Here is a 12,696-nt window from a genome sequence, read left to right on the forward strand (position 1 = left end):
AAAAACGTATTTAACACGTCACCATTTTTCTCAATAAATATACTTCCAAAGATACTATTGACCTGAAGATTTCACCAGATGTTGGGAACAACCCAAGTAATCAATACATTCAAAGAAAGTAGAACAAAAAAGCTCAGAAATTAAGTTGTGTGTAAAAATGTGAAATGTCACAGGGGAAAAAGTATTGAACACATGACGAAAGGGCGGTGGAAAAAGGCATGGAAAGCCAAGACAACACCTCAAATCTATCAATAATCAAACAAAAATACAGCCCCTTGTCAGTGCAAATGAATATCAGATGGTTCCGTCCTAATTGATGGCCTATAAAAAGGTCTCATTGCCAAGGTGTGAGTCTAGACACATCTCATGATGGGTAAGACCAAAGAGCTGTCTCAAGACCATCGCAAACTAAATGTTTCACAACATAACGATGGCATTGGTTACAGGCACATATCTAAGCTTCTGAACATTCCAGTGGGCACAGTTTGGGCTATAATACGTAAGTGGAAAGCCAATCATACCACCATAAATTTGCCTCTATCAGGTTCTCCTCGCACGATTTCTGCCAGAGGAGTGCAAAGAATAATCAGAAGACTTGCCCAAGAGCGAAGGACCACCTGTAGAGAGCTTCCAAAAGACCTGCAATTAGCCGTTACTGTTGTCAGAAGGAAAACAGTCAAAGCTTTTTTAAAGTTTGCAAACAACATTTGGACAAGCCAGTCAAGTACTGGGAGAATATAGTCTGGTCAGATGAGAGCAAAATTTAACTGTTTGGATGCCATAATGCACACCATGTTTGGAGGAGAAATGGCACTGCACATCACACTAAAAACACCATACCAACAGTGAAGGTCGGCAGTGGGAACATGATGGTGTGTGGCTGCTTTTCAGAAAATGGTACTGGTAAACTGCTCATTATTGAAGGAAGGATGAATGGGCAAATGTACAGAGACATTCTTTACAAAAATCTCCTGACATCTACGATGATGATGAAAGTGAAACGGGTGGACATCTCAGCAGGCTAATGATCCAAAACATACTGCCAAGGAAACTTTCAATTGGTTTCAAAGAATAAAAATAAAGCTGCTAGAATGGCCCAGCCAATCACTTTACTTGAATCCAGTCGAAAATCTGTGGAAAGAACTGAAACTCAAGGTCCATAAAAGAAGCCCACGGAACATTCGAGATTTGAAGGCTGCTTGTGTGGAGGAATGGGCCAAAATCACCCCAGAGCAATGCATGCAACTAATTTCTCCATACAGGAGGCGTCTTGAAGCTGTCTTTGCAAACAAAGGTTTTTGTACAAAGTATTAAATAAAGACCAGTTGGCGTGTTCTACTTTTTTTGTATGTATTGATTACTTGGGTTGTTCCCAACATCTGGTGGAATTTTCATGTTAATAGCACCTTGGGAAATATATTTTGAGAAGAACGGTGACGTGTTAAAAACGTATTTAATTTGCTGTATTTTAAACAGACTGTCGTGTAACTAATAGTAGTAAAACAGTTAGAACTACCTGAGATAACTTCGTATAAGCTGTAGAGTCTTTATGCGCCACTTAGAGGTATGCTTGACTCTATTTTAATTTATTTTTTTATGTTCATTTATTTAACCTTTATTTAACCAGGTAAGGCAACTGCAAACAAATTCTCATTTGCTGATTTGTTAAAAAAGAAAAACTGAAATATCACACAGCCATAAATATTCAGACCCTTTGCTGTGACACTCATATATTTAACTCGGTTGGTGTCCATTTCTTCTGATCATCCTTGATATGGTTCTACACCTTCATTGGAGTCCAGCTGTGTTTGATTATACTGATTGGACTTGATTAGGAAAGCCACACACCTGTCTATATAAGACCTTACAGCTCACAGTGCATATCAGAGCAAATGAGAATCATGAGGTCAAAGGAACTGCCTGAAGAGCTCAGACACAGAATTGTGGCAAGGCACAGATCTGGCCAAGGTTACCAAAAAAATGTCTGCTGCACTTAAGGTTCCTAAGACCAGAGTGGCCTCCATAATCCTTAAATAGAAGACGTTTGGGACAACCAGAACCCTTCCTAGAGCTGGCCATCCAGCCAAACTGAGTAATTGGTGGAGAAGAGCCTTGGTGAGAGAGGTAAAGAAGAACCCAATGATTACTGTGGCTGAGGTCCAGAGATGCAGTTGGGAGATTGGCGCAAGTTCTAGAAAGTCAACTACCACTGCAGCCCTCCACCAGTTGGGGATTTATGGCAGAGTGGCCCTGTTTTTAGTCGCCAATGTTTTTTTGCCTCAGGTTTAACTTCATGAAATCCAAGCTGCTCTTTGAGAGTTTCTCCAATGGATCCAAATCAGTCAATCTAGTATCTCACTCGCTGCTTGCATATGACACTCGTTCCACTGGGCAATACAAGAACACTGGTGGACCTGACGAGACCAAGCACAATGTATTCGACTGCATTCTCCAGCCTTCTAAAACGGGCACAAACCAGGCTTCTCTGCAGCTGGAACTGCATTACAGGTACACTACATGGAAGGAATTTTCTCAAAAATAGATTGGAACTGAAGCCAATTTTTGTTTGTATAACATTTGTTTTCCAACTTCATACAGATCAACACGAGACTCGTCCTGTTTCACAGTGGTCCTGAACAATCTAAGGGTCTTTCTCATCTTTGACTGGCTCCGGCTCGTGCAGGAATTCCTGCGGTTGCCAGTAAAAAAGACGTCAGGAGGTGATGAGAATCTTCAGTGTCCAAGTAACACCGGCACTGACTTTGACGCAAATACTAATTTCATCACCACTGGGGCAGTCATACCAAAGAGGGTCAAGAGTGGTGTGGTCACCAAGAGGTCCACAGTGCCCGTTACCCACAATCGTTGCCTAGAGGTTAAGGTCAATGTTACAGGTCAGTCATTAATATTAACTAGAATAACTCAAGTTCACTACTTGATCTGTTGTTGAAAAATTGTTGTGGGAAACCAAAGCTAATGAAGACAATGCATTAAGAAGTAAACCTTAATGTCAAGCGTTTGAAAAAGATTAATCCGATTTGAATGGGAAGGATAAAAGATGGACCCTAAAATTGGATTTCAGCATAATAAAAATTCATGATCACAATGATTTGAACTTTTTTACAGAGTATTACAGAGTCTAAAATTGTATTCAAGTTCTTGTGAAGTTGATAATGTTTTTTTTCTGTCTTCAGGCACTGAATTTGTCATTGTAGAGGACTCAAGCTGTCTGGATACCAATGCCATTATTCTTAAAGGTACCACTGTTCTCACGTACAAACCCCGTCTGTTGGACAGGCCCTTTTCTGGAAACCTTGCTGGCATCGAGGTAATCCCTCTACGTAACTGTCATCTGTTAAAGTAGTTGAAGACGCCAACAACAGTTCCCCATCCATCCATCCATTTTCTGAGCCGCTTCTCCTCACTAGGGTCGCGGGCGTGCTGGAGCCTATGCCAGCTATCATCGGGCAGGAGGCGGGGTACACCCTGAACTGGTTCCTAGCCAATCGCAAGGCACATATAAACAAATAACCATTCGCACTCAGATTCACACCTATGGGCAATTTAGAGTTGTCAATTAACTTACCGTGCATGTTTTTGGGATGTGGGAGGAAACCCGAGTGCCCAGAGAAAACCCACGCAGGCACGGGGAGAACATGCAAACTCCACACAGGCGGGGTCGGGGATTGAACCCGGGACCTCAGAACTGTCAGGCAGACGCTCTACCCAGTCGTCCACCGTGCCACCCAACAGTTCTCCATGATATCTAAATATTGTTGTGCCCCATGCATTTTTATAGTACTGGATTTGCAAATATTGTTATTGCTACACCTATTTTCTGATTAAACAAAACGTGTTGTACTACAGTAGATATCCTGCTATTCAGCATCTGAGTTTCAAAAGTGCACACTCGCAAAGCTCAATAGACAATATCTAAAGTACACACATTGCAAGAATGGAAACTTTTTTCTAAATTCATATATCATTCTTTGCTTATTAGTCTTAATTCTGAGCCATTCTTTCACCTTCAGGTGTTCTCGTGTCGTCTTGGCAGTGAACAGGAGACAGCACTGTCCATTGTTGATCCAGTCAACGTTCAGGTGGAGCTGTGTGGCAGCCCCACTTACCAAAGCAGCTCCGGTCTACTTGATGCCTTCAGCGTGGAGGACATCCCGCCGCTCCTGGAGGTGAGGAATAAAGTTTTGACGAAATTAAAAATGTGTAAGATTTCTAGATTCGAATGTGACAAGTCATAACTATGTAATATGTCCAGCAGGAACATTTATTTAAACAATAATAACTTAGATTTGTATAGTGGCTTTCATGAGACCAAAGGACTAATCAGAACCTTCAAGTATAGAGGTTCAACCTCATCTTAACAGGGTTTCTACGCAAGTATGAAAAATTTGCAAAAGTATGGAATTTGATTTAATACATTTCCAGGTCTGAAAATGTATGGTAAATGGAAACTATTGTATGGAAAAATATTTTTCCAAGACTGTTACAACAGCTCTATTTTCTAGAACAGACGAATTATAAATTATTATATATATATATATATATATATAGAGAGAGAGAGAGAGAGAGAGAGAGAGAGAGAGAGAGAGAGAGAGAGACAGAGAGAGAGAGAGAGAGAGAGAGAGAGAGAGAGAGATTTTTTTTATGCAAACTACTTTAAAGTTTAGTTTACCAAAAATGAACTAGTTCATAGTTATTTTTTTTCTTCAATACTGTATGTTGCTGATGGGCTATTACCCTCAAAATACTCAGTCAGACAAAAGATCTACAAAAGCTGCACAATCCAAAGAAATTCCAGAAAAGCTGAGAAATAAAGTAATTGACATATACAGTATGTCTGGAAAGGTTTACAAAAGCTTAAAAAAGCATTTCTAAAGCTTTAGGATTCCAGCGAACCATAGGGAGAGCCATTATCCTTACAAAAAAAAAACAGAACAGTGGTCACCCTTCCCAGGTGTGGCCGGCCTACAAAGATTATCCCAAGAGAACAGCAATGACTCATCCAGGAGGCCACGAAGGAACTCAGGACAACTTCTAAAGAACTGCCAGCCTCCCTTGCCTCAGTTAAGGTCAGTGTTTATGACACAACAATAGGAAGAGACTGGGCAAAAATGGCATCCATGGTAGACATCCAAGGTGGAAACCACTGCTGACCAAAAAGAAAATAAAGGGACGTCTTACTTTTGCAAAAAAAACATCTGATTGATCCCCAAGACTTTGGAAGAATATTATATGGACTGACGAGAGGGATATCCTGGACGAAAACCTTCTCCAGAGTGCTTAAAGGCAACACCTGAGCAACTAGAAACCCCAATCAGTCACATGTTACAATACTTTTGCTCACTTGAAAAGTGGGTTGCTTCAAACAAAAGGTGCTTTGTCCTGAATTGTTTAACACATCTAGATGTAAATACCATGAAATAAAAGCTGGAGTTCTGAACGTTTGTCTCATATTCATCATCCAAGATGGCGCCTACCAGTGTGGTCGCCTCGGTAACGCACTCTCTAGTATTGTCTTTGTTTTTGTGTTTTTCGTCCGTCTTTGGAGACCTTACACGACTCACTTACACAAGGGGAGTCCTGCTTAACCATCAAAGAGGCTACTCCGGACTTTCTGTCACCAACCTTTGAATATCCGCTCAGTTTTTTCCCAGAGTTACTCACCGGAGCGGCGTCCGCGGTTTTCGGCGCATGGAGAAGGAAGCAGCGCCACAGAGGGGAAACGAGCCGACATTCAGGTGAAACTCCGCAAGAGAGGACACACATTGGCGTTCCCGTCGATCCACCTCGCGAATGTACGCTCCCTACCCAACAAAATGGACGAGCTTCATCTTCTGTTAAAGACCAGTAAAGACTTCGGACGTTCCGCGGCCATGTGCTTCACGGAGACCTGGCTTTGCGACGCTGTACCCGATGGCGCCGTCATGCTTCCCGGCTTCAACATTCATCGAGCGGACCGCGACATGGAATCATCGGGGAAAACAAAGGGCGGCGGGATATGCCTCCATATCAACGAAAAATGGTGTACGGACGTCACAGTGCTCAGCACACACTGCAGCCCGCATTTGGAGTCGCTATTCTTAAACTGTAAACCATTCTACTCGCCACGTGAGTTTGCATCGTTCATACTGGCTGGAGTCTATATTACGCCTCAAGCTAACACGAACGCCGCATTGCTAACGCTCGCCGAACAAGTCAACGAAATTGAAAAAAAAAACACCCGGACTCACCCCTCATTATTCTCGGGGACTTTAACAAAGCTAAACTCAACCACAAACTCCCTAAATACAAGCAGCACATCGACTGTCCTACCAGGGAAAATAATACTTTAGACATACCGTGCTATACCTCGTGCAGCCCTGGGCTCGTCTGATCACTGCTTAATTCACTTAATACCGACGTAAAGGCAAGAACTTAAATGTGCGAACCCTACAGTGAAAACAGTCAAAAAGTGGACCAATGAAGCCAAGATGCAACTTCAAAGCTGTTTAGACTGCACAGACTGGAGTGTCTTTGAAAATTCAGCTGGCAGCCTGGATGAATATACGGACACTGTCACATCCTATATCAGTTTCTGTGAAGAGGTTTGTGTACCAACAAAATCATTTCGCACATTCAACAACAACAAGCCATGGTTCACTGCTAAACTTAAGCAGCTCCGCCAAGCTAAGGAGGATGCATATCAGAGCGGGGACAGGGCCCTGTATAATCGAGCTTGAAACCAGCTTACTAAAGAAATTAACATTGCAAAGAGGATCTATGCATCAAAGTTGGAAAAACAGTTTAGCGCAAACGACTCTAAATCAGTCTGGCATGCATTCCAATCGCTGACTAATTACAAGCGACGATCCCCCCAAGCTGAGAACAATAGCACACTAACCAACGACTTGAATACCTTCTACTGCAGATTTGAAAAGGACAGTTTCACACCACACACCCACCCGGCCGCACCTGCGACCACAACCATACCTCTGACTTCTGCGTTAACCATCCATGAACAGGATGTGAGACGCATCTTCAAACAACAGAAGATTAACAAAGCGGCAGGCCCGGACCATGTGTCCCCATCCTGCCTCAAAGTCTGCGCGGACCAGCTCGCTCCAGTCTTCACTCAGATCTTCAACAGATCTTTGGAAATGTGCGAAGTTCCATCCTGTTTCAAACGCTCCACCATCATTCCAGTCCCCAAGAAACCTGCAATCTCCGGTCTGAATGACTACAGGCCTGTCGCTTTGACATCTGTTGTCATGAAGTCCTTTGTACGTCTCGTGCTGGACCACCTCAAGAGTGTCACAGGTCCTCTGCTGGACCCCCTGCAGTTTGCCTACCAAGCAAACAGGTCTGCGGATAATGTAGTCAACATGGGACTGCACTTCATCCTAGAACACCTCGACAGTGCAGGGACCTACGCGAGGATCCTTTTCGTGGACTTCAGCTCAGCGTTCAACACCATCATCCCTGAACACCTTTCAACCAAGCTTCTCCAGTTCAGCGTCTCACCTGCCATCTGCCAGTGGATTTACAGCTTTCTGACGGGCAGGACACAGCAGGTCAGGCTGGGGGAGGCCACCTCATCCACACGCAGCATCAGCACTGGGGCGCCCCAAGGGTGTGTCCTCTCTCCGCTGCTCTTCTCTCTCTACACGAACGACTGCACCTCAGCGAACCCGACTGTCAAACTCCTGAAGTTTGCAGATGACACCACTGTCATCGGCCTCATCAAGGACGGTGACGAGTCTGCATATCGACAGGAAGCGGAGCGGCTGGAGCTGTGGTGCGGCCGACACAACCTGGAGCTGAACACGCTCAAGACTGTAGAGCTGTTCGTGGACTTCAGGAGGCATCCTTCGCCACAGCTGCCCCTCACGTTGTCCAGCTGCCTTGTGTCAACCGTCGAGACCTTCAAGTTCCTGGGAATTACAAGTGGAAGTGGGCGACCAACATCAACTCCGTCCTCAAAAAGGCCCAGCAGAGGATGTACTTCCTGCGGCTTCTGAGAAAGCACGGCCTTCCACCGGAGCTACTGAGACAGTTCTACACAGCGGTCATCGAATCAGTCCTGTGTTCTTCCATCACAGTCTGGTTTGGTGCTGCTACAAAAAAGGACAAACTCCGACTGCAACGGACAATCAAAACTGCTGAAAGGATTGTCGGTACCCCCCTACCCACCATTGAGGACTTGCACGCTGCCAGAACTAAGACAAGGGCGTGCAAAATCCTCTCGGACCCTGCGCACCCCGGTCACCAGCTCTTCCAGCTCCTTCCCTCAGGTAGGCGCTACCGATCAATGCAAACTAGGACTAGTAGACATTCCAACAGCTTCTTCCCTCTTGCGATCAACTTCTTTAACACCTAACCTATAATTCCATTACAATAAGATGGCAATTTTTTGACTTGAGTTCGTTGTCACATTTCTGTGGGGCCAATTATGTATTACTCGTGCAATCACTGTAGTTGTCTCGCCATGCTGCACTATTTGCATATACTGGCCACTCATGCCAGAGTAGCATCTGCTCCATTTGCACACTGATTGAGGAGTATCTGTAACATTTGCACAACCAACATTGTCCCAGATGATTGCACTACTCGTCACTTTAAACCGCATACACTCCTTGAAGTCTCAGCGCCCTTTGCACAATGGTCATTGCACCGGACTATTGCAATATTAGTCATTCGAACTGCTCTAAGTGCTAGAGGACTCTGCATCTTTTTGCACAATTGTTTTTTGTCAATGTCTTTATGTCTCCAAAGTGTTCTGTAAATTGACTGTCTGTTGTACTAGAGCGGCTCCAACTACCGGAGACAAATTCCTTGTGTGTTTCGGACATACTTGGCAAATAAAGATGATTCTGATTCTGATTCTGATTTTGGAGGGGACTCAAAAGTTCATCCATATCAAATTCTCTCATCTGTGTTTTTATGGCCCTTGCTTTGTGCACTGGTGCACAGCCTTGTTAGAAATGGATGAACTCTTCCCACAAAATTGAGAGCTTGGAATTGTCCAGAATATTGGCTCCTTAGTTCCAATGAAAGGAACGCCAAAAGATTCAGCATACCAAGAGCTTTTGAACAATTCATGTCTCCCAACTTTGTGGGAACAGTTTGGGAATGGCCCCTTCCTGTCCCATCATGACTGTGCACAATGACCACAAAACGTGACTGGCCTGCACAACCCGATAGAACACCTTTGGTATGAATTAGAGTGCAGAATGAGAGTCAGGCCTTCTCATCCAACATCACTGTGTGACCTCACAAATGGGCTTCTGGAAGAATGGTCAAAAATTCCCATAAGCACACTCCTAAACCTTGTGGACAGCCTTCCCAGAAGAGTTGAAGCTGTTATAGCTGCAAAAAGGTGGACCAATGTCATGTTACAGTAAATCCTATTGATTAAGAAGGGCATCTAACTTCAAATCATGTGACTTGGCATGTGAGCGAATACTTTTGGCCATATAGTGTATGTGTAATGATAAAAACTGATTTTATCGTCATACCTGCGGTCGTTATTTAATATTATCAAACTAGAAAATGTAATTGCACAGGAAAATAAATTGCTTTATAGAAACTTTCTATTTTGATTACAAAGCCTATGAAATTATGAATTGGTAGTTACAGTAATTATTTTAGTTGGCAAGTTACCATTGTATAAGCGGGTTAATGCCCTTCGAGGTTTACAATTATCAGAGATAAATGGACTTCGTGGAGGCAACTGTCCTCCGCTCCTCATGGTTCCCCGTGATATATGCAAATCTTCGGTCCTCCATTCGTCTCCACAAACTTGGGAGCGGTTCCATCCTAAGAAGCGGCCATATTTTAGACATTTCTTTGTGTTTGGTTTTGCTCTTACTTTTTTGATGAGGCAGTAGCTCTTCCAGAAGGTCTTCTTCTTCTTCCGACTGGATGTCTCACTCGACCCGTACATGTCTACCTCCTGGTGGGAGAACTATTTCGGCCGAGTTGGTGCTCCATGTCGAATCCCCCTCTGGGACAGGGCTCACAGTCTCGATGTTTCTCTCTCTTTGGTGTCGCACAAGCTCCCACAACAAATCAAGTAACTCAGCACACTCTTTATAACGACGAGCAAATTTTGCATTCGCGTCTAGTAGCTCATATTCTGTCATTGTTTTCTGTGCAAGTAACTTCACTATAGGATCATAGGCGAACTCTGGAATTATGTTACTTACATTTGGACCCATCGGTAACTTCAATCTGTCTATCCACCATTGAATCCATTCTCTCTTCCTCTCTTTTGTAATGGGGACGGTAGGGTGAGGTATAACTTCTGCTAACCGCACATTATCGCTCCCTGCGATAGTCTCTGTTGCTTCCACAAACTTTTCAAATCTATCACTGTTTTTCCCCATTTATTAATACCCACTGTGTATAAGTTGAATGGGCATGTTGTGTTGTCCTTGGGCTCTGGGCGCAAAGCGTCGTCTGCTGTCTTAGCTGGAGTCGCCATAGCTCTCAGCCAGTCGTTTAGTTGTAGGGTTGAGCTGTCGTCTTCCAAAGACTCCCGTAGTGCCTAGGGTAGGGATGTATTGCAGCTCCTGGTAACTCAGCGTCACCTCTTACGACGCCTTCGCTGTCTCAGGACGTTCAACACAGGATCTATCGATACTGTCCTCGTTGCTGTCCTCGACTTCAAAGCAGTCTTTGATGAAAGTGATGTTTTCCTCTCTTGAAGATTCTCACAAAGCCTGAAATTATTGACAGAAATTAAAATGTTCGCGATCCACCTGGCTGTCGTCTTTACAGAATGGTGGCTCTGGCCCCCGCCTTCAAAAAAGCAGATACCCTGCAAAAAGGTAGCAGTTCAGTTCAGTTTCATTTTGTTAAATTCTTCGACCGGGCAGTCATCACTTGTCCGGATGGCTTCTCCGCCAACAATGCTGTTCCGAGACCGTTGCCTTCTCCACGCATACTGCAATCTAGCGTTTTCAGCAATCGCCCAAAAAAGAAAAAATCTTATACCAAATAAGCAGAGCAGATTACCCGTATGCCTAGAGAACAAGGTGCTGGCCTTTTGTACCAAGGAGAAAAGGGGGCTGCCCCCAAAGGCAAAAGCAGGAAGAAGGACTACGCCTTTAATACTGGATTTCATTCTCACATTTTCTGTGGTTTAAACCGGTGATGTAAGAAATTAATTTCCAGCTTTTGCATTGTCACACACACACACCATGGTTAATCTATGCAATGAGTGTTTCCACCTTATTTGTACTAGAGCGGCTCCAACTACCGGAGACAAATTCCTTGTGCGTTTTTGGACATACTTGGCAAATAAAGATGATTCTGATTCTGATTTGTTGTCCAAGAACACTTGTAACATTTTTGTGTTTGTTCTGAAGTAAACACAGTCATATTTGGTTTGCAGATTTAACCAGCAGACGTGGGAAAAAAGTCATTAGTGACATTGGTATCATCATATACACTGTGAACATTCGTGCAAAAGTTTGTAAAATATCAAAACAGCCATAGACTGCGGTAAAACCGTGGTTATTGATAAAAGGCTTGCAGTGACTCTTGAACGCCAGCGGGTGTTGCCCGCTCTCCATTAATGATCCCAGACGGTTCATTGTGCTTCATTTGACTTCCTGCAAAAGGCATAGTAGAATAGTAATTGCATTGTGGCTTGTCTAACTGACAGATCCATTGTTGTCCATTTGTCCCAAACTGTCACAGTTGAAAGGAGGGTTTGCCAAACCTTTGGTCGTTATATCAGCTGTGCAGAAAAAAGGTCTTTGTTGGAGATAAACCAGTAAGAATGGTTGAGGGGAGGGGAGGACTGTTAATTAGTTTATGGTTCAGTTGATAAGAAAACCAGGTTTCCTGTGTCTTGAGCAAACAAACTGGCTCGCTGAGGATCAGAAGAGACAAATGCAGGGTTATCACCCAGTGGGGTTGCCGCTGACAACGTGTTCCATCGGGCGTATTCGCTACACTGTTATATGCAATTCCTCTATTTTTACTGTGTTTCATAAGTACTGTATTTGGACCAATTGATAATACTGAAATCGGTACTAATGTATTTTTATTTTGTTATGTTATTTAAGTGAAAACCATTTCACAGAATATATTGACTTGGTTCTATTGACTGTCTATTGAGCTGTTAATTGATTAGATTTGTCTGTGATCTTCTTGCAGATCCAATTTCCTGTTCTGGACATCCGGCTATCTTACAATGACATTCAGCTCTTCTTGGCCATTGCCAGATCCATCCCTACTGAAAATTCTCCAAAGGCCTCTGACACTGTGCCTCTTGAAACACCCAAAGAGTCTTACAAGAAGAAAAATCTTGCCCATATAGGTATGCAAAGGCCAGTATATATAATGTTTCAGTCCACATTTTCAAAACTGCTACAATAATATTGCTTAACTGTAATCATTGATGTCATGTGTTGTTTCATCCATCCATCTATCCATTCATCCATTTTCTTCCGCTTATCCTGGGTCGGGTCGCGGGGGCAGTAGGTTTAGCAGGGATGCCCAGACTTCCCACTCCCCAGCCAGTTCATCCAGCTCTTCTGGGGGTATCCCGAGGCGTTCCGAGGCCAGCCGGAAGACATAGTCTCTCCGTGTGTCCTGGGTCGACCCCAGGGTCTCCTCCCGGTGGGACGTGCGCAGAACACCTCACCAGGGAGGCATCCTAATCAGATGCCCCAGCCACCTCATCTGGGT

At 43.9% G+C, this 12,696-nt stretch overlaps 1 protein-coding gene across 7 annotated transcripts in view; it reads left to right on the top strand.

The window, feature by feature from the left end:
• vps13d (vacuolar protein sorting 13 homolog D) overlaps positions 1 to 12,696 on the top strand; it is a 116,219-nt gene that overhangs the window by 41,069 nt on the left and 62,454 nt on the right. For 6 of the 7 annotated variants that reach the window (XM_061686772.1, XM_061686775.1, XM_061686784.1 and 3 more), the window contains exons 31-35: positions 2,284 to 2,508; positions 2,599 to 2,894; positions 3,195 to 3,328; positions 4,032 to 4,187; positions 12,163 to 12,325. In XM_061686772.1, the coding sequence (XP_061542756.1) occupies positions 2,284 to 2,508; positions 2,599 to 2,894; positions 3,195 to 3,328; positions 4,032 to 4,187; positions 12,163 to 12,325 (974 nt within the window). The remainder of the gene's footprint in view (positions 1 to 2,283; positions 2,509 to 2,598; positions 2,895 to 3,194; positions 3,329 to 4,031; positions 4,188 to 12,162; positions 12,326 to 12,696) is intronic. The other variant, XM_061686805.1, reaches the window with a different exon arrangement.

The sequence above is a fragment of the Phycodurus eques genome, chromosome 1, assembly GCF_024500275.1.
Source record: "Phycodurus eques isolate BA_2022a chromosome 1, UOR_Pequ_1.1, whole genome shotgun sequence".
Classification (NCBI taxonomy): domain Eukaryota; kingdom Metazoa; phylum Chordata; class Actinopteri; order Syngnathiformes; family Syngnathidae; genus Phycodurus; species Phycodurus eques.